This window comes from Neocloeon triangulifer, unplaced genomic scaffold (genome assembly GCF_031216515.1).
Source record: "Neocloeon triangulifer isolate White Clay Creek 2 clone unplaced genomic scaffold, ASM3121651v1 ptg000002l, whole genome shotgun sequence".
In the NCBI taxonomy this organism is placed as follows: domain Eukaryota; kingdom Metazoa; phylum Arthropoda; class Insecta; order Ephemeroptera; family Baetidae; genus Neocloeon; species Neocloeon triangulifer.
Window position 1 is genome coordinate 1,160,923 of NW_026775545.1, and position 21,253 is coordinate 1,182,175.

General features: G+C 34.7%; 2 protein-coding genes across 14 annotated transcripts in view; one reads left to right on the plus strand and one right to left on the minus strand.

Moving 5' to 3' along the window:
- LOC132202535 (transient receptor potential-gamma protein-like) overlaps positions 1 to 21,253 on the minus strand; it is an 89,198-nt gene that overhangs the window by 12,863 nt on the left and 55,082 nt on the right. For 9 of the 13 annotated variants that reach the window (XM_059629572.1, XM_059629563.1, XM_059629538.1 and 6 more), the window contains exons 3-10: positions 16,006 to 16,163; positions 12,734 to 12,864; positions 10,691 to 10,928; positions 9,902 to 9,931; positions 8,211 to 8,353; positions 5,185 to 5,386; positions 4,628 to 4,699; positions 4,461 to 4,559 (exon numbers count right to left, since the gene is read on the minus strand). In XM_059629572.1, coding sequence (XP_059485555.1) covers positions 4,461 to 4,559; positions 4,628 to 4,699; positions 5,185 to 5,386; positions 8,211 to 8,353; positions 9,902 to 9,931; positions 10,691 to 10,928; positions 12,734 to 12,864; positions 16,006 to 16,125 — 1,035 coding nt within the window. In that variant the 5' untranslated portion in view covers positions 16,126 to 16,163. The remainder of the gene's footprint in view (positions 1 to 4,460; positions 4,560 to 4,627; positions 4,700 to 5,184; positions 5,387 to 8,210; positions 8,354 to 9,901; positions 9,932 to 10,690; positions 10,929 to 12,733; positions 12,865 to 16,005; positions 16,164 to 21,253) is intronic. The other 4 variants (XM_059629597.1, XM_059629589.1, XM_059629581.1 and 1 more) reach the window with 1 other exon arrangement.
- LOC132205330 (beta-2 adrenergic receptor-like) lies at positions 17,805 to 19,276 on the plus strand. Its single transcript, XM_059634312.1, has 5 exons — positions 17,805 to 18,154; positions 18,224 to 18,438; positions 18,508 to 18,628; positions 18,721 to 18,864; positions 18,920 to 19,276. Exons 1-5 carry the CDS (start codon positions 17,996 to 17,998, stop codon positions 19,271 to 19,273), a joined length of 993 nt encoding a protein of 330 aa, XP_059490295.1. The 5' UTR covers positions 17,805 to 17,995; the 3' UTR covers positions 19,274 to 19,276.

The following is a 21,253-nucleotide window of genomic DNA, read 5'->3' on the forward strand; positions in this document are numbered from 1 at the left end:
TTCAATTGTGAGCTAGTTAGTTCAATGAATTATTTACACTCCACTCATTGCTGCATGAAAAAGTATATAAATTGTTGCGTGAGAAAAATTGTACTTTTGTAGGTTGCAAATTTAAGTAAAAAATTTTATAAACCCTAAAATCTCATCATAGTTTATTCCATTCATAATTACTGGCGTTATAACGTACTTTTAAATATGAGACTAAAAAAACGTCGTAAGGGAAATTTTTCCTTTTGTTCAATGTAATCATCTTCTGTAGGTATTGTATTTATATAAATAATATTTCAATAAAATTAATTTTATTTATTAATTATATAAATGAAAAGTCTATTGTTATGATGAAAACAAATTTAAAAAATTAAAAAAAATAATTATATATTTATTTTATTATTTAAATAAATTTATACGCACTAAATTGCATTATTTTTATTTACATTCTAAAAATGTTCTGATATAAAAATGATTTATTAAATTAATATTGTTAACATAAAAAGTTACAAACTACCTTTTAATATGAAATGTCGTCGTCCCCAGCCAAAACAACAACTTCTTAAAGAGAATAGTCGCAAAATTCGTGGCCAATGATTAAATTAGCTGCAACCCTTTTGTCGGCTCGTGTGCGGCTGGGGAGATAAATTATCCAATAATTCGGGATTACGTCTCGGGTGCACCCCCGTTCACTCGGAAACACCAAGATCGTAACAGGACGCCTTGGCACCGTTCCACACACACACTTGGGCATGTCCACGATTATATTCACACCCGAGCAATCTTATTGATGCACGGGGTGCGCGCCGGGGGGTCAACGAACCCCTTCTCGATCCCGGCCTAGAGCTGACGTCCCGTGCATTATGGAAATGAAAAGCTCGTGTCGCAAAACAAAAAGAGATCGAGAGCGCTCGCCCGGCGCTGAAAAATAATATCACTCAAATCTGGAGCAACGAAGGAAGTCGTTCGTCTGTGCAGCAACACAAAAGCGGCACCCCGGTGCTATTTCCCTCCCCTGCAAATGTGAGATAGAGATAAATGCACTTTCAAATGAGCATCTCTATCATCTTGGCGCCTATCCCTATGCAAGAGCAATGTTTAGTTCCTGCTGCATTACGAAAATGAAAAGCCACTGCAATTTTTTTAATGGTGGCTTCACATAGCTGACGAGAATGTTTTCCTTTCAGAAATCTGGAGGAAGTAATTTTTTAATCTCGGTCGGTTTACTTCTAAAGTACAAATATGACAAGCACCAGGCTTTTAAATTTAATAGACAATTTAACAATTCCTATGCTCTGATATACTTTGTTATTTTTTTTTTTTTTGTAGTTTAATATTTAAAAAAAAAATCTTCGATAAAATATATTTTTCAAAATATTCCCATTTTCATTATTTGCTCAAGAAAAATTCCTCTTAATAAATATATGTATTTAATTATTGTTGATTTTATTTTCTATAAAATATTAAATAAATTTAAAAGCAAACACAAAAATAAATTTTTGCAAATGTTTTTTTTTAACAGTAGCTAGGCTGCCTGCATATGATATGATTATTTATTTATAGCAGTCCTTAAAATTAATTATAAGGCACAATAAATCTTTTACATTTTAAAAGAGGTCAAATAATTAATTTTTTAGACAATTATTTTTTTCTTATTACACAGGAAAATCTCTGCAAGATACTTTGCAAGCAAAAAACCCCTTGTACAATAAGCGGAATCTGAAGGAGGTGCTGCTGGCTATGGGTGGCTATAAGAATAACGCAATTAACCGATATTGCTCGTTTCAAGAGGCCGCGCTTGTTTTTCCGCGCAATAAAATAACGCTCGCGTTAATCGTCTCGGCTATATTACGCCGCCCGGAGATAACGCGCTGCTGCTACACTGCATTTGCTGTTTTAGCAGTTTTCTTTTTAATTATCGAGAAGAATTAAGTGTTGAGCCGAGGTGCACACTCTCGACCTAGTGATTAGGGCGATCTAGCAACAGAGCAGCACGACGCGCCGTGCATAACAATCATGTATAAAAAAAAAAATACCTGCCGCTCTTCTCATTTCCATTATAACTGCTCAAGTTAAAATTACTTTATACAAAACAGACTGTTGATATTTTTAAAAATTGGGTCAAAAATAGGACTTTTTATTCTGAGATAGAAAAAAGGAAAAATGTAAAAAAAAAAAATAACAATGAATTGATGAAACTAGATGTTGTCTTTAAATTTAATCTATTATATTTTGAAAAAGAGGATATACTAGTTTTGAGGAGTTTTCTCTTAAAACAGATTCAAAGCCAGTGACTAAAACATTAAACAGAGTCATTTTACTACCTTTTTTATGAGATTTCAATAAAATTTTGGTCAAAATATGACTTTAGAAGTGATTAAAAATTATCTTTTTGTCGCATTATCCTAGGTGAAAGTAAAAAAAACATACATTTTATGATAAAATGCATTCCTCTTGCATTTTATACAAATTTTAACTCATTAAGATCAAAATTAGAAAATTGTATAAAAATATTCCCGATCGATTTTCAGCAATTTAATAAAAACGACCGTGTTCATGAAAGGAGCAGAGCGAGAAATTTATTCGTCAGTTTCCTCTTCCTCAACGTCACTCGTGCCAGACGCGTCAAGTTGCTGATCGACACTCGTTTCGAGATCTTCGGTTACTTCTGAACCACCTGAGCCCACTTTTTCCTCCTCGAACGGAATATTTTCCTCGTCCTCCAAAGCAAAATCATCTCCGAACGTTTCACTCTCAAAAATGGCATTGTCCTGATTTCAATTAAATTAAAAATAAAATTATTTTGATTTTGGAACCAACCAGGTCCTCGATTTCCTCCCGGGCCGTCGACTGCCTCTGCACTTGAATGTCCCTCTCGAAGGCCAAATAGCTCAAATCCTGGCCAATTTCTTCTTCGTCGGGTTCTTCGAGGGAATCTTCAGAGGACTGCAGGAGGAGCGAAAAGTCTGGACTCGAGTCTTCGGAGTTGTTTTTGTTTCTGAACCTTTCTCGCAGGGCGTTTGCCTGGACCCAGGATGGTTGGCTCAGTCGTTCCCACCACGACGACGGGTTTTCGTAACTCTTGCTCTTGTCGTTGATTTCTGGCCGGAAGGAGGGAGGCGCGGACACCACTGGAAGCTTCCGAGCCGGACGGTGGGCCAAGTTTTTCAAATATCTTTTCGAAATAGATATTTTTAGTTCCTTTATTATACTTAAGGGTGCGGAAAGTATCAAATATTTAAATGATTTTATTGAATATATATCAAAGGACGAAAATTAATGGATTTATTTCAATTTTTATTTTTTTTTCTAATAATCCTTAAAATATATCTCTAAAATTTGAAACTTTTATTTTAAAAGGTTTGAAATTCAAGTAGTTTGGCACCTCCTGTTATTCAGTTCGTCCTCGCGCGTGCGATAGCCAGGGCTGCTCTGATTTGGCTGCACCCTGTCGTTGCGGTACCGCTCGGGAATGTAGTGGAGCCGATTCCACCAGTCTGTCTCGTGGCACAGACTCATGTTGGTCCATTTCTTGTTCACCTGCGAGCCGATCGTCAGCAAGTTCTGTCCCGTTTCCGGGTGTTTGGACAGCGACAGGTGCAGGTCCACCTTTTCAGGTTCCTTCTGCTTCTGCGTCGGCTGGTGAAGAGAGGCGTCTCGGGGCACCACAAGTCGCACTCGCAGGTCGTTTACTTGGTCGCCGCTTTTGCTCATTCCGCAGAGAAAATTTCGATTTCGAGAAAGGGAAAGTCGGAAGCGATTTTGAAACCAAAGAATTGAATTTGAGCAACAATAGGTTTAAAATTGCCAGTTTGTCATATAATAGCAACAATGGGAAGATTTTGAATCATATTTTATTGTTGCTGATTTTTCAGAACCGTTTTCTTTTGTAAAAATTACATTTTTTTATAAATCTTCAACCACAAAAATTTAATTAAACAGAAAAAAATAACACATTGCAAGTCACTTATGTAATTATTGTCATTAAGCATGATATAAATTGATAAAATTTATACATAAGTGACTTAGTGTATCGGATTTCACATTATTGAATTGTCTTAATTACAGTTTGACATAAAACAATTTTTTTAGCGCACCTTGCCAAACTTTTATAATTTATGTTGGGACAGAATGTTAAAAAAATATTTATTATTTTTATCATTCAATGCTTGAACCCGTTTTTAAATTAAAATATTTATTATAATATTTAATTTTTAACTTTTAATCCTATTAATAATTATTTATTTTATAGAAAAATGGAATTATAAAATTTAGGTCTTTATTGAAACGTTTAAACAAAGTGAATTTAAAAAAATGCAACAATTTCATGCTACATCTAACAACTTGATAAAAACTTCCAACGTGAGAGAGTTTGGTAATAAATATGATTGTAAAAGTACTCATATATTTGCTGTTTAAAATTTAAATTACTAGAACACAACTATGCTAGTAAAATTAAAATTGAATCCTACCTTTTTCTGTCTCAACTTGACTGCTAGCTTAAGCCTATTGAGGTGCATTCGCTCGCCATGCTCGAATGCTGGTCCTGTTGGGTCGTGATTTAATAAAACCTGCAACAAGAATTGCCAGAGACAATGTCAATTTCCTTTGTAACACAATCCAGCAGTTATGGACGCACTTCTAGCTCGTAAGATGATCTGGTGTGGTCTAGGAGGGCAGTCGCAAAATCTTGGCACTGTTTTCGCAGCTCCTGAAACAAACAACCAGGCCGAGAGTTTTAATTCAATTCGTCAATCACCTAGAATGATTTGTGTCGTTCCATAATTAGTTCTCTGTAAATTGGAATTTATGTGGGTATTTAACATTTCTATAAAACTTAGTTGGGAAATGCGAGAATGTGCAAGAAAAAAAATATTTAAATTTGAACAAATATATAATCATTTCAAAAGATTAATGAGGTCTTATTTTAGACTCAAAATAGTTTTTTAAAGGATTTTCAATAAGTTTTGGATACCATTTTCTTCACTTTTCTTAATTATGATATTATTTCTGTTCATATAATTTATAATTGAATACATAACGCCAGTTAAAAAACGTTCTTAAGAAGTCTATTTTCCACAAAATTCAGGGTACAATGAATCAATAAAATTATTGAAACAAACTAATTTTTTAAGTCTAAGTCTTGCCCACAACAATTAAAACCTTTTCAATTAAAAAAAGAGCACAATTTCTTACCTGGTACTCGCACTTGAACTCGTGCTCCAGGAAGCTGAGTCTTCGGAGCTCCCACGAGAGCTCAAAGGCCGTGAGAATGGGGTCTTTGCTGGAGAGGGCGATCAGGGACGGACTGGCCAGGGCGCGGTAGGCGTTGATTCTTGAGCGAGAGTGGCGCAGCGAGTCTTCCTGGCGAGAAGTGACGCACTCGTCGCACCCGCACCTGCACCAAAGAAAGAGAAAAATGGCGCCGCGTATACATCAAGCAAGAGTCGCCAAAGTAGTAAAAAAGGAGATAAAATTTGGGGTGCATGTCGCCGATGGCTGCCGGCTCAATTTTATTGGGGTGATACGTCGCATTGCAAAGTTCTGCTCTTTCTGGCCGACACACGATTCTCTCTCAAACGAAACATGCTTTGCGAGGCCTGCTTTTTGTTACACACTGTTTATCGCTCTCCTTTTTTTTCAGGCGTGTGTGGCTGCGAGCGGCTCGCGAAACACCGACATTTTTTTGATTAGCCATTCCCTTTGCCTCTCGGCGAATTTCCAGCCCTTCCTCGTGCGAGCGCCACTCCATACTTTATGTGATGAAATTTTACTTTGTCAAGTCGAATCCGCTGAATCGACAGAGCGTTTTTAAGGCGTCAAGCAATTCCGCTTTGAAATTTACGTTTAAAGTAATTTTATTTATTAATTTCTTCATTTCAAATTTCTTTACAAATAGTGGGAAATTTATATTGATAGAACAGGGAAATAAAAAGTTTTGTTAATAAAACAAATACAATCAAGTGATAACTATAATAACTTTCGTAATAATTAAAAATAATCTCCGATATGTAAAATTTGCAATGATCTGGGAGAGGTTTTTTTTTGTACTTTTCAGTTTTCGTCTTCCTGAATATAGGGCTATTTTTTTATTATGAAATTTTCAGATATTTTGATAAGATAGATCAGAACAATCTAGAACTGTTGGTGGTGAACATTATAATATATATCATTGCAGTAGAAATTATGAATTCACTGACAAGGACGACAATCACCAGGCCACACTCCATCCATACAGATTTATCTTTTCATGACAATATGGGCTTGCACCGCGCTTAATATTTATTAATGTATAAAAAAGTTTGTTTTAATTAAATTAAAAAAACAGGCTCATAAACTTTGGCTACATTTCATCAGAAAAAAAGTATATATATGAAGTAAAATAATGATATAAACATAAAAATTATATTTATACCATAAAGTCAAATATATTTTGTTGGTAAGTAAAAATAGCCAATAAATAATTTACATTTAAAACAATAGTATACTTTAAAATAACTAAATATTAATCCTATTTTTGCATCAATAATTTTTTTACAACCTTTTAAAATTAAAGCTGAATAATTTTTTTGTTTTAAATGACGTTTTGATGATTTTGACTTTTGCTCAATAATACTGTAGAGTCGGTAGAATATAACTAATTAAAATTTGACTTCATATTATTATTAAAAATTTATGTTTTTGGTTGGGAAATTTAATATCACGACTCAATTTCTTCTTCTATCCCAGATAGATCATCCAAAGACATGAAACGAGGAGAATCGCCACGAAGTAAACAACATAGAAGAGCACCAAGATTTTCGTCGTGTGCTCTTTGATGATGTCATTCGTCTTTTCTTCTGCATCCTTGGCAGCCGCGGATGAGGTTTGATTCTGCGAGGCCAGAGTTTCATTTTGGGCGTCCGTCGGCACCTCAGTTGAAGTCGCGTTTTCTTGCTCGAAAAACATGAAGTCATAGACTAGGTCTGGTTGCTCCAGTGGACATTGGCCACCTCCGACAAAAGGGAGGGTTGCTTTGCAGGAACCAGTCAAGGTGGAAGATTCGTTTTTAAGGGCGCCGGCGGTTTGAAGTTGAAGGGCGCAGAACGCGAGGAAAACGACGAGAAGAGAATTCATGACTACTTAAAAATTTTCAAACGCCGAACAACAATAGACTTTTATCCAATAATGCATGAATCTTTTTCAAGAATAGGAAAATTTCAAATTATTCCATTGAAAAACAAGGAAAACATAATTTTTCCAAGTTTCCAAACAAATAAACACAAATGTCCGGAAAAAATTAATTTTAAATGTATGAAACTTTTTATCCTCATTTAGATTTATCTTAATTGGCTTACAAAATATAAAATAGCATTACTTTGAGACGCGATTCATTGCCGATTTTGTGAAATTTTAGATTATTAATTTGTGTTTCTTAAAAATATGATATCATTAAAACAAATCAAATGAATTTGAAAGAAAAGTTAAATAATTTATGTTGCGTGTGCGATAAAAAAAATTATTCATTTTAATTAACCGTTATTGGGATCTTTTCTAATGGAAAATCAGAGCAAAAAAATAATGCGCAGTAAAAATAAAATCTAAAAGAAAAGGTTTCGTTGTTGTAAAATTTTGCTGAATAAGCTCTTTTTTGGTACTCTTTGTTTGCGAAAGACCGTAATATCAATAATAAGGTTTACATATTTATTAACTGAAATTCTAACCAAAAAATAATATTTTTGTAACAAAAAGTGTTTATAATAAATTGCCTTGCCTTTATAAAAATAAAATAATATCTTTAAACAAACAAAAAATGGGGCTTCGTAGCAAAAATGAATGTAAATAAAAATAAGCTTCAAAGAACCGGCAGCGGTCGATACGGTGTTGGAAAAATCCGCAGGGAAAAGCGTGGAGGAGAGGATTTTTGCATAATATCGGACTGAATAATTAAAAGAGAGAAACGCTTCATATTGAAATCATGGCGCTCGCAAGGGAGTAGCGGAAAACGGTGTCTAATAAAACGAAACAACCCTTTCGTCTGGGCATGTGGGAGAAAGGGTGGTGTGTCGTCGACACACGCCGAGCACACATAAAAGTGCGTGATACGATTACTGGAGCGGAACAAACAGGCATTACACTCTCGTTAACGACCAATCATTTTGAGCAATTGCTTTTTAAAAGCAGCTCAAATGGCGAGTCGGCGCCAAGGTGGAAAGAATTCATATTTTTTTTTTTTTTTTTACCTCACGTCGTGGGGCATAGGCAAAGTGGCGCCCCTGTCCAGAAGGATTTTGATGATCTCGTAGTTGTCCCTGTGGGCTGCGAGGATCAACGGAGTGATGTCAGGGGTGAAAGTGGCAGTGTCAGGGGGCAGCGCTTCCCAACTCTGAAACAAACCCGCCGAGAATTTTTTGGTGAGAAAACTTTCCGACTTGTTGCAAGAAATAGAGACAGAGAGGTCGAAAACAGCAAAGATTTTGGTGACAATTTTTTCCTTTTTCATAACTTGAGAGAAATCAGTGATCACGATCATCCACATGTAACAAAAGTGCTAATTTCATGTATTCACGTTTGATTGATTTTATTTTTGTATTATTTTATTTCACTCTAAAATATTTTGATTTTTACTTATTCAGGCTGATGAGATCCACATTGTCATTGCATTACAAATAATTTAAAGATTAAGGTTGGAAATTGAAAAATATATTGAGAATCTAAGATTGCTTAATAATTCAGACGCTTTATCATACCTTTTTAATTATAAAATAATAATTCAAATTTTTGGACAAAATTTAAAGGTTTATTATTGGAAGTCCGCTTTTCCTCAGTATTTTTTTGTCTTAGAAGAATAAAATATAAGAAGAAAAGACTTTTTCAATGAAACGATGAAATGTGGCTCAAAAACCAAATGTTTCTTTTTAATTTATTTAAATATTGGAAAAAAAATAATAAATAAAACTTTGTATCATTATCAGGATCTTTAATTTTTCCAATTCTTTCGAATAAAGAAACATTTAACATATTTATTCATGAGTTAAAAGCTTTAAAAAAAGATGCCTTGAAAGATACTCAACCATGCGAGAAAAACCAGATCACGAATTTTTCCACAGTTATTTTCTGCTCTCGAACGTGATAAACTCTTGCAACTGTGACTGAGAGTGCAAGTATCAAACTGGGTCGTTGTTCAAGTTCTCAATGTTAAATGTTTCAAGTCGCGTCTTGCTTGTCACATTGCAGAACACGCGTGAGTTTGCTTGAATAATTCATGCATGCACGCTTCGCCCTGCGCCACCCTCTTCGAGCGTTATATGCAACCAAGTTGTAATCAAAGACTTGAGAAGTTTGCGTTGGTTTAATTAAACCTCGAGTGTGTGTTTACCACCATGAAAATGTTGATAAACAACGGGCCGAAATAATAGATTTGCCGCTCGGCACGACTCACGGGCGAAAAGTTAGGAAATTATTTATTCATGAATATCCAAACCACTGCACGCTGCTTGCATTTTTAGCTTTCCGCAACTTTTGGGAGCAAAAATTTCCTGTTAACTCGTAAATGAGAAAAGTTCTAAAAATATACAGACTCATCGCCATTGAGTTTTTAAGATATAAAAATTAATTATCAAAGGAGGAAAGCTGGTTTGTTTTAATTGAAAGTCTAATTTTTCGTGAAAATTTTCATTGTTTTTAATTATAATAACTCATAATATATTAAATAATTGAACATTTAAAAAAATAGAAACCAGGTTTTTCCCTTTTGCATACAAATAAATCTCAGCTAAAAGTTTATTAATTTTAATTATATATTGAATTATTATTTTTGACTAATATCTAGATTCCATAATATTTGTTACAAGTACTGATCATGCAAAAATTACATAAAAAAAAAACATGGTCAGGTGTTTAAATTAGGTGATTATGTTGTTGTGCTGCTCACCTGATGGTGTTGGGGCTGCTTACAGACGTCCTGGTGAGGGGTGAGAGTAATGGAGAGGTCACCACACAGTGGTAAAGAGGTCAGTGTGTGACAACATTGAAACAGGCAGGGCATTCCAGGGATGATGAGAGGGTTTGAAAACAGTCAAATAAATAAAATTTTATATGATCAGAGCATGCCAATTATCCGAGATGGAGGATCATCTCTTTGGTTAGTCACTTTAAAAACCAAAAGAAGAGAAACACCAGCGCAGTTAGTGACGCGTCTGCAAATTTCATTATTCCATAATTCTGCTCGGGATACTTTCCTCCATCTCTCTAGATTCGCAGGCTCGTCAAGTTATGACAGGTCTATCAAAATGCAAAGAGGAAAAGGCTCAGACCGGGAGCTTTTTTCAAACTCCACCGCCGGCGCCTCTCCGAAAAATGATATCTTTCAAGGGCGTTAATGACGGAAAAAAATATCAAATGTATCAAATTTGGCATGGGTGACAAATATTAAAAAATAAAACCCTCTAATTTTTAAACTTTGGTTTAAAATAAAATAAAACAACGTGCTTTTTAGTTTTATGTTACGGAAAAATCAGCCAATTTAACAAATAAAATTAAATTAGCCCATACGAAATTCATGATCGTAATTGGACAGAAAATTAATATAGAAAATTAAAGGCGAAGTTTTTACGAACTGGGAATTGACCCAGATTACTCGCTATTGATGAGCAGACATACGAAAACTGATCTGTCTGGGAGTGTATGTTGTTGATACAGTTAATGCACATATTCGACTCACGTGGGGCTCTCCTGGGGTGTGTCTGGTGGCCTCGTGGTCCAGCAAAACCTCCACAGCCTCGACGAACTCTTCCGAAATGGCGTGTAGAAGGGCATCTTTGGTGTCGCACTTTTGGTCGAGCAGCAACTCGACCATCTCCAGGTTCTCGTTGTCGATCGCCATCAGAAGGGCCGACCTGCCCAAAGGGTCGACGCAGTTCACGTTGATGTACCCCGTGTCCGTCGCCTTTTGAAGCATTCTATTCAGGGAAATATCACATTAAAATTGTTTTAATCAATAATATTTCAAAATATGAAATGAAAAATTTAAAAAAAATATATAATTTATTCTACAATAATTACAGGTTGTGAGATAAAAGTTTAAAATCCATCTAGAAAGAAGTTTTCAGGACGCTTTTATTAATCTGAAAGTGTCTTGATAATTAGAATTAAGAAAAAAGTCACTTATAGCTTGATGAGAGCAATGGACTTTAAAAGCTTTTAGAAAGCATTATTAACAGACTGAATTTTAAAATTCACTTGAAAAACGTAAAAATTTCACTAATTGAATTTTCAGATTTAAAAAATAATAATGTAACTTTCAATATTAACGTGTTTTGGTACATTTGTGCTTTTTCCTCTGGATTGTGGGAATCGTGCCCGTGAAAAATGGTGTCCGAAATTTCCTGTGTGAAGCAAAACAGATTTTGCTTCGCCTCACACGCAATTTATCAGACCAAATTGAGTTGCCGGGCGGTGCAAGCCGGACAGAATGCAATTTGGAATTTATCATAGACCCCAAATTAATTGTCTGTGCGTTTTTTTCCCACGTTTGGTGAAAGCCTTTGAATTTATCCGTTTGCCCTACCAGCGTTTTTACGCCCCGGCAGCTCTGCGTGTGCACAAAGACGCGAAATTTCATTTGCAACGAAGCGAGCGGATTTAATTTTTGGCTTAATTTGCATGTCACCGAGATCTGCCTAAAGCAGCTGAATCCCGTTTGCATTTGTTTGAGTGCGTTCAAAACAATTATTGTTCTCTCCGTTGGAACGCGCGCGCCCCTCCAGCAACCAAATTGAATTTCGCAGCAACGTTGCACTCTGCTTATAACGATCTCAACACAGAAAATTCAATAATTAAAATTGAAACAAGAATCTCAAAAGCTTAAAACGGGCTTTTCCTTGCTATGGAAAAGTGTTATTCAAGGCAAAACTATAATTATGAATGGTTAAGTTTTTAATTTTAACATTTCCGTAGACAAAGAAAATCTCTTGAATGTCTCTTCGCGTGCCCTTTTTGCTTCTCTTTAATAATAATAAGATGATGAAAAAATTGAATTTATACCGTTCTTTCGGAATTTTTGAAACTTCATGATTAAAATATTTCAGTTTATCGATGAAAGCTCGAATAAAAAAATACATGTAACCATTGAATGAATTTAATTAAATATCATTGGTTTAAAATTTATATTACATAACTTAAAATTAATTTAGTAAATATTTATGCAATGTTAATACAAACTTCATTAAATCCATATGTTGCAACAAATAACTTGTAATATGATTTATAAAATATAATATGAAAAATATAAAAATTTATGTAATTTTTACTTGTAAAAAATGATAATTTTAATTCTAAATTTGTATATTGTCTACAATTTTTTTCTTCTTTTTTAAAAATTAAACTGACTACTCTTTGAAATTCTCATTAACATATCTCATAATGGGCAGTGATTGATTGCATCTGTGATAAAATGTAAATAATATTTAGCAGAATTAAATTTGGAGATAATTAGAGAAGATGAAAATACAAATAACATATTGTATCAAATTAAATGTTGCATAAAGTGCACTAACTTCAAAATTACGCAACCCTTCAAACGAATTTACTGAAGTAAAAAAGACCTCGCCTTGCTGAATTATTTTTAATGAGTTTACTGCGCAGCGAAAACTCTTCGTTTCCGCCGGTCGGGCAAAAAGCATTGCTCACACCTTTCGGTCGATGTGAAAAGCAGTAAAACGTGAACGGGAAAGCAAAGATTTGTCGTGCTCCCTTTCATACGTACCGCCTGGTGGAGGCGACGTCACCCCTTTCCACAGCCAGCAGGAATTTCTTTTCATCCAGCGACAACTGGGCTATTTCTTGATGAGGTCGCACCACATTTTCCTCCTCCATCATGCCGTGAATGCTGTGTCTCTGTCAAAACATACACACTGTCCAATTAAAACATGTCTGCAGACACCGTGTGCCTAATGACTTGGGCAAATACACTTCTTCTGCCATCATCAAGGAGGGCCTTTGCCCTTTTTTGCACAGCTCATCTTGTAACGAGCGTTTCCCGAGAACTCGCACACCCAACCCACAAAAGAACGAGAGAGACGCTTCTCAGAAATTGCAATTTCTCCTACTGTCAACTGGCCTCTTTTCCTTTCAATTTGATTATTAAAAATTAAAAACCACACAGGTTTTTTTTCAATACCAAAAATATTAAAAAAAAAAATCATAATTAACATCGAAATAGTAAAGCAAAGTTGCACTATAAATTTTTAACTTTACCCCTTGAAATGAATTTGAACTCCTAGAGAAATATTTGTTATTTTATGTTATATCTGGAAATCTGAATTTAATTATCTTCCAATAGCTCAATAATACTTTTGACGGCCAGAAAAGTAGAAAAAGGTATAATTAAAGCTTAAAGATGCTAATTTTTCCATCGCGATTGTGACTTAAGTCGTGAAGTTTCATTCATTAGAATAAATAATTTACTTGCATGGGCTTCTAAAACAAAAAGTTTACAATCTGCTTTTGCCGCAAAATGAATCCTAATTGCTCTTTAGCGATGTCGCATTTAAGTCGCGCGCCTATAATGAGCTTCAACTCTCTGACGTCTTCCGGTAATTACGTCTGGGATAATTATATTTCTTGCGCGGCTACGAGAAAAGTCACAATCGTCATATTTTTTCACAAAACGGTCGGCGAAGGAAAGGAAGATTAGTTCCAGCCGTCGTCAATGTGTATTCTCTCCCCTTTCGCAACAGATATTGGCCACATCTCTCTTTTTCTCAATCACCACAAAAGAGATTTCATCTCGATTTAATACCGACCAACCGTTTTTTTTTTTATTACGAGGCACGACATGCATATTGCAGAAGCTATTGATTTTCATTCCGGTCAAAGACGTATTATGTGAAAATCTACTCCTTCAAGAAAGTTTTAATAATCTCTGTTTGCATTTCATTATGCGCAAAGAGGAGCAGGCGCAACCTGCTTGAGCTTTCTAGGGAGACGAAATGAGCTTGAGTTTTAGGTAATAATCTGCTCGTAAGAATCTTGTTTATTTTGCTTTGATACGAGTGGAGACGTTGAAGGGAGATTCGCCGAAACGAATTACGTCGTAACAGAATAAAGAGATAAATTAATTAATTCATAAAATATATAAAAAGCCTAAAGTCTTAATTCATTTTAAATCAGACAAATGACACAATTAACTAAGATCCGTTGCTAGAACAAATTTTATAGCCAATTTAAAAAAAATCACTCGTATAAAATATTTTAAATATTTGAACTTATTTAAAAAAAAGCATTTAATAAGAGAGAGAAACATTGAATGCATTTAAGTAAATTTTCAAATATTGATTTAAAATGTGAAATAATTGCTGAAGATTTTAGTTGCACAAAAGTATTTTACGCATCTCCCTTTAATATCTCCCGGAGGAATCCAGAAACTTTGCTTTAGAACGGTCGAGTGGCGATGTTGGGCAACAAAGGGAAGAGAAAAGCAGGTCTCGCTGAAAGGCCGAGGGACTTAGCAAGCTGATCCTCTGGGTGCATTCCCAGGACAGGACTTGAATGCTCTGCGCTTAAATCCCGCACACATCCTTTATTTGGCTTAATTGCAATTTAATTGACAGGGGAGTAAATCCCGTGCATCCTTCATAAAATAAAGTTCATCCCAGCAGCTCTCCTGGGTACTCAAGGATATCGTTTAATAAAAATGTAAATCGTCCTTTCCACCATTGCAATTTCGTTAATTTCACTTTCCGTTTTTCTACGGCAAAAATATTTTTACTTTTTTATCTCTCTTCTTAAAATACAATTACCGTCAAACTCATTGTTCGGTCGTTTCGTGCTAATTAGTTTCTTTTCGTTTTACGACAGCTTCGTAATAAAATTTTGTGCGTCAGAGTGAATTAAATTTGCATTGTTTTACACGCGCGCGTAAAGAAATTTGCGCCTCTCCTAGAGAGAGAGAAGGTTGTTAAAAAGTAACAAAGAAAAAACAGCCTTTTTTTCTGGAGACTGTAAACCGCACATAAACATTGACGCGTTTCGCAGCTCAATCAGTTCGACGTGGACGTGAACGAATTTCAAAGAAGCTCAGAGGGCAGCGCCGTGATTGGCAGTTAAATTAATTACGGACACTTTTAAAAAGCAATCAACGCTAATTGGCACTCGCAATTTTCTCATTGCCAGTTCACATCATCATAATTGATCGCGTGATTAATCGCAGTCCCCATTAAATTTCGCATCTTCCGTGTGTAGCCCCATGAAGCATAATCGTGCATGTGTCGATCCGTTTAATTGGAGTTTGAGAGACGCGAGCGTCGAGGCGAAAGACTACTCGATTATTCTGCATCGCATTATTAATTTCTCCTCTATGGAGAGGTGAATTAATTACATTAGTTTCGTTGCATCCGGCGACCGATCAATTACAACTTCTTGGGCGCGCACGTGAGCACCAACAAAGAAAACGCAAATCAGTTAAAGGTTTTCATTCTAATGAATCAAGTTTTTTCCTTGTTCAGACGCGCAAAAAAGTTAAATGCTTTTGTTGAAATTTATATTTTTGTTAAAGTTGCATTTGAGTAAAAAAAAACATGTTTTTTTTACAATTTATGATATATTTTTAATCCAATTATAATAGTTATGTAATATAATTATGTAAATTGAATTTTATTACTTTTCAATTTTTTTTAAAATTTAATTTTCCCTTTGTATGTGGTCTACTGAATTTATTTTCAGGCAAATTTTACGTTCAATTGATATTTGGTTCTAAATTTTTAGATATCAATTTTGAGCTTTTTCCTGGATGCTGGGCTTCAATAATTTGGCTGGTGTAATTAGAGGAAGAAAAATCCACAAATCTTTTAAGAGAGACCAGTCGATTTCCAAAGTCTATTTCAATAATTAATAAAAGGAATAATTGAATTTAAAAATAAATTTTTCTTCTACTAAATATATTTTGCGGAGAAAGACTCAAGTGGCCTGATTATTCTGATGAATATAATAAAAAGATTAAAGTTACAATAAATGAGTATCTGAAACATGTGAACGCACCTTCACTCTCTTGTCGAAAGGTATTGGTGCTAAAGTGCTGCCTTCAAGCTGCGGAGGCCGGTATTGGGCATAGGCCGGAGGCGGAGGAGCCGCCTCCACGTCCTCGTCCAACGACTCCATCTCGTCGTCCTCCTCTTCTACTGCTTCCTCTTTGCAATCTAAAACAACAGAAAACAAATTTTAATTTAAATAATTTTTCCTTTCAGATGTAAAATATTTTCGTTGATTTTCCTTCAATAAAGCTTTATTACTATTGTGACAGTTTGTAATTGAAACCTCAAAGATTTTTTGTAATTGTTTTGATTTAAACATCCCTTTTTTAAGAAAAATTCACCAGGCTTGGTGTTTGGAAGGATTTTTAGATGTATTAGTTTAGTTTTTTTAGGTTAACCACTGCAGTTTTTAATTAATCGTGTAGCAATTTTGAAAGGGTCTCGTTGTATGCGAAGAGTGAAAGTTCAGCTGCACAAGCTGGAAACTTGCCCTCAGATTTTTGTGTTTTTAAGCTCTTTGGGTGTGCGTAGTGGGCAGTGGAGCAAAGGCATGCAAATGTTCTGCGAGAGCCGCCGCCTCCGGGGCATTTCTCGCTCTCTCGAGCTGCTGCAAAAGAGCACCCCTGCGAGAATAATATATTTATTTTCGACGGAAGGACTCTGAAAGCACGCATTTTCATTCCGGGTGCACTCTTTCATTTGTGACACACGCGCGTGCAATCAATTTGGCCCGCGGCACTTTTCCCACGCTCCGCGCGTTATTATATTATGCGCTGTATTTTACGGGCGTGTGTGCGGTTTGAAGGCAGAGATGCAGCTCGGATCGATATTTCCTAGTAAGCTCCAGATTCTACCCGCGCATAGACGACGACATTATGTGCTCAGTATAAAATTCTTTCGCGGGAAAAAAATTACCCGTTGACCTATTCTGCACGGTGTGCACGTGTGCCATATTGATTCCTCGTCCGTTTGACACACTGTCAAAGTCGAGACAGAATTGCGACACACAAACCTCCATCACTGCTATACGGAAAAAGCAAAAATAATTGGCTGGAGTTAAAAAAAAAAAGTATTAATTTGCAGCGCGTTGCTATGGGCATAGTGGATGATGTCATTTATTTAGAACTGATATTACTTAAATTGATTGTGTACGGAAATATAATTTTATTTTGCAGAATTTTACCTTTAGATTCGACCATATGGTTAGAAACAAAATTTATTAATGAAAATTTTCTTATTTGAAAACCCAAGCAAAAAATTTAAAGAAAAATTGATTTTCTTAAGGTAATATTCTGAAAAATTTAGAAAAAAAAATTGAAATGCTAACTGTACAAACAGAAGATTTATAAGAATCTCAGATAAATTACGTTCTTCTAGGACCGTTTCTGTTAGGCCCACAAACAAAAGAAACGTGATTTCATTGTTGCATTGATGCATCGGTCATCATATATTTTTATATATAATTACTAAGTGCCGTGGATCTGGTCTTTCTGATAACAGGATTTAATGTTAGAAATCTGGTCGCGCTCGTCACCATTCACCACTACCACCGGAAACCTAAGGGTTTGGCTTTGTTATTTCTGCTCCCGACCGACGCTATCTCAAATTTTGCAAAAGAAAACCACTTCCATTCCTTTTGATAAGCTTAGCATTTATTGCAATAATCACGCACAAAACAAAGTACTTAAATGAAAATCAAACAGCGAGAGGGGGTTTTAAATTATCTATTACTCGCGATGAAAGTAGCATAGATTTTCTTAGTGCTTCACGGGCAGAAACCACGTTAATAGTTAAGAATATTTTAAACCTCAGTTGTAAGAACAGAAATCTAACATAATTTTCTATATTAAATTAAATTCATCATATCGCATTTTCTCTCTTGCTTCTTTTTTGTGAGTGTTATTCAAGCAGTGCAGCAGCATGTCATTGTTTTACAAGCACATTCTTATTTTATTTTAATCAGCATGAGCAGTGAATAATTCTCTAAATTCTCAAAGATGAGTGTTATGAATATAGTATCAACATCAATTCTTGCCTTTATCGTTATTGCTATTGTTTTTGGCAATGTCATGACCATTCTGGCTGTAGCTAGAACTCCTCAATTGCAGACAATATCAAATCAATTCATTTTGGGACTTGCAGCGGCCGACTTATTGGTAAAATTAATTTTATATTATTCTCTGACAACTTATTTCAAATTTACTATTAAAATTTCTCCCCTTTAGATTGCATTTGCTTTACCGTACAATGCGGCCATGGTTTATTACGGAAAAGGACCCAGGGGTGGCGATTATTCTGAATTTTTGATCCAGTGTGTTTCACCTCTAATACCAGCCTTAATGTCTGGAATCGCGACAAATATTCACTTACTCTTGATTTTCATGGACCGTTTCTTTGCGTTAATCAACCCTCTCAAACGCCGCAAATTTATGACTAAAAAGTAAGTAATAAAATTAAAAATATTACATCTTGTTGAAAAAAAATAATTAATATACAATATCAATTATAGAAAAGCTCGAATCGCCATTGGCTTTGTATTCCTCTACGCAACATTTATAGCGTTTATAATGATACTTTGGAACAGAAACCCATTTTGGGCCTATGACCCCCATTACTATATTAGATTATGTGTGAGTATCAAATGCCATTTTTGAGCAATCATTTCATGCAAAATATTATTATTTGTGGTCAATGTATAATTATTCTAATTACTCATTTTTAGGATTTCCATGCAATGGACTTCAATTACTTCCTTTTCTTCTTTTTCATACCATTCATAGCTTTGGAAGTTGTATTCTTTGTTGGCTATGGAAAAGTATTTTTCATTGCCTGGTCGAAGTCAACCACCATTTACAAGCCACTGAAGGTACGAAAATAGATTTTATACACATTAATTATACTAATTCGCATTACATTTTTAGACGGTTTTCTTGATATTGGGTTGCTATAGCGTTTTCTGGATTCCATTAATGATCAACATGTTTCGGGAGCTATATGTTGTCCATAACGCTTCTAACAAAGCGGATCTCATTAAGTATTTCAGATCAAAACATAATTTTGGAGATATTGCCTTCCTACTGATGTGCTGCAATTCGTTTATGAATCCAATAATTTACGCGTGTCAATCTACTCACTTTCGAGAAGCCTTTAAACGGATTCTTTTTTGTCGGAAAAATGTGGCTCAATTTCACCTAACAAACATAAGAAGTCATCAAACTCCAAACGTTCATGTTATTCCAGTGTCGGAGGCCGAAATTTCGTCCGAAAAATCATAAAAATCATAAAAAAAAGTTTAAAACATTCCTTTCCATTTATTTAATAAAACACAATATTAATTTTTCTCACCTTTTTAAATATTCACGCATGTTCTGTATCAGAAAGTTTTTATGACAGTTTCAATTAAGATTGCTAAAGTATTCAAAACTAGAGCAACCTGAATTTAATTCATTTAAACATTATTTTCTTTGACGTGACCTCATCTTTTCTAAGAAAGTTTAGAATTATTGCAAATTATTGGGTCTATTTTAAATTTTATATTAATAATTAAAAAATAAATTGTTACCAATTACAATTTACACAAACTAGATATACACAAATATTTTACATAGTTAAAAATTTAAATTGTACAATTTGCAAAGTTTTTTCCCATGAATACATTATAGTGAATTTAAATTATAAATTAATAAGCGTATTTTTATTGTTTAATTATATTTAGTAATTTTAAAAATATTTATCATATTTTTAAATAAAAATTTCATTTTGATTCCTTAACAAGTATTTTTTTTGCATTCCATATGAAATAAAGTTTACATGGGAGTGTTTTAACATAGAAATGTAATACATATAGATGTCAAAATGATTAGTTTAGTCTTTTTGGTTCACAGTGCATTGAATAATATACGAATGTGATGGTAAAAATATGGAAATAAATGAAATTCTGTATTTGTATAAATTGAAAGAGAAAAATGCCTTTTTCTGATTAGTTCAATTAGTTCCACAGCATGTGAATCAATCTGTAAGGGATTTTTATGTAAATAACTTTTAACAAAAGATGCATATGGAAACGATTTAAATCAAATAACTTTTTTACTATGCAATTCCAGAAATCAAAATTTATTTTGACTTTTTGACTCTCCAAGTCTCATTTCGAGCTAGAAACAGAAATGGACTTCCCGCCGCTCCAGTATTGGCAAAATGGTCAACGTGCACCGAGTCAATATTTTCTCTGGTAATTCAATTACTCGTCTCTCACAGAGTCAGAAATAATTCGTGCGCCGCGCGGCAGAAAGAGAGCAAACGCAGCTGAAAGAAGAAGGGCACTTGTTTTTTTGCGGCAGATTGTGTCAACATTAACTAACTAAGCATATCTGCCGGCGCGCACGCGAGTGGCAGCGGAAAAAAGAAAAGGAGAGGAAGACGAACTGCTTCTCTCTTGCAAGTCTGGTGTGCCCCATAAAAGGTCAAGTGAGCTAGGAGCAAAAAGGCGGCTACAGATGATAGCGAGAGATTCCGCCGTGGAATAAGCAGAAAAAATGAGCAAAGAAAGAGCACAATGGCCGACCGAATAAATATAATGTGTTATGAACAAAACGCAATTCAGTGTAAATTTAAATTACTTATTGATCCCTTTATGGACGAATTTAAAATTTAAAAAAATTACTAATAACAGAAATTTATTAAAATTTAATATTAAATTAGAATAGATTAATTGTACCCCCTTATTCTAAAAAATGAAACAGCGCCTTCTTTGGATTTTTTTCTATACCAGCTTGATTTTTTTAAGTAATCAATAACAATTAATTATTTACCAAGACATTACTTAAAGTAATTGTGTGGTTCTAAAAATATCCAAATAATTATTAAAAAAAAAAAATAGTAAATTGTTAATAATTTCCCACTGAAAATCACTTAATTAAAGATTATATGTACTAAACCAGATGGACTTTCATTACAACAGATAATTTGAAAGTTTAAATTGACGAGTTTTTATTTGAATCAATAGGCAGAGCAGAACAAAATAGCGTTTGGGCCATAACATATAAATATACCCCTCTCGCAATGTCTGAATTGGCGAAGAAAGCGAATGTCCTGGGGAATGAGTCGGGCCTTTTTACTGATCTCTCGCCGACTGCCTTATGAGATATTGAGCCGCAATAAACTTCAATCCGGCTCGATGCCCGACAGCCAACTTTCGCCATTTTCTCCGACCGCGCAATTGTGCCAAATCATTATTATTACAAGGCGTGTGTGCGAGC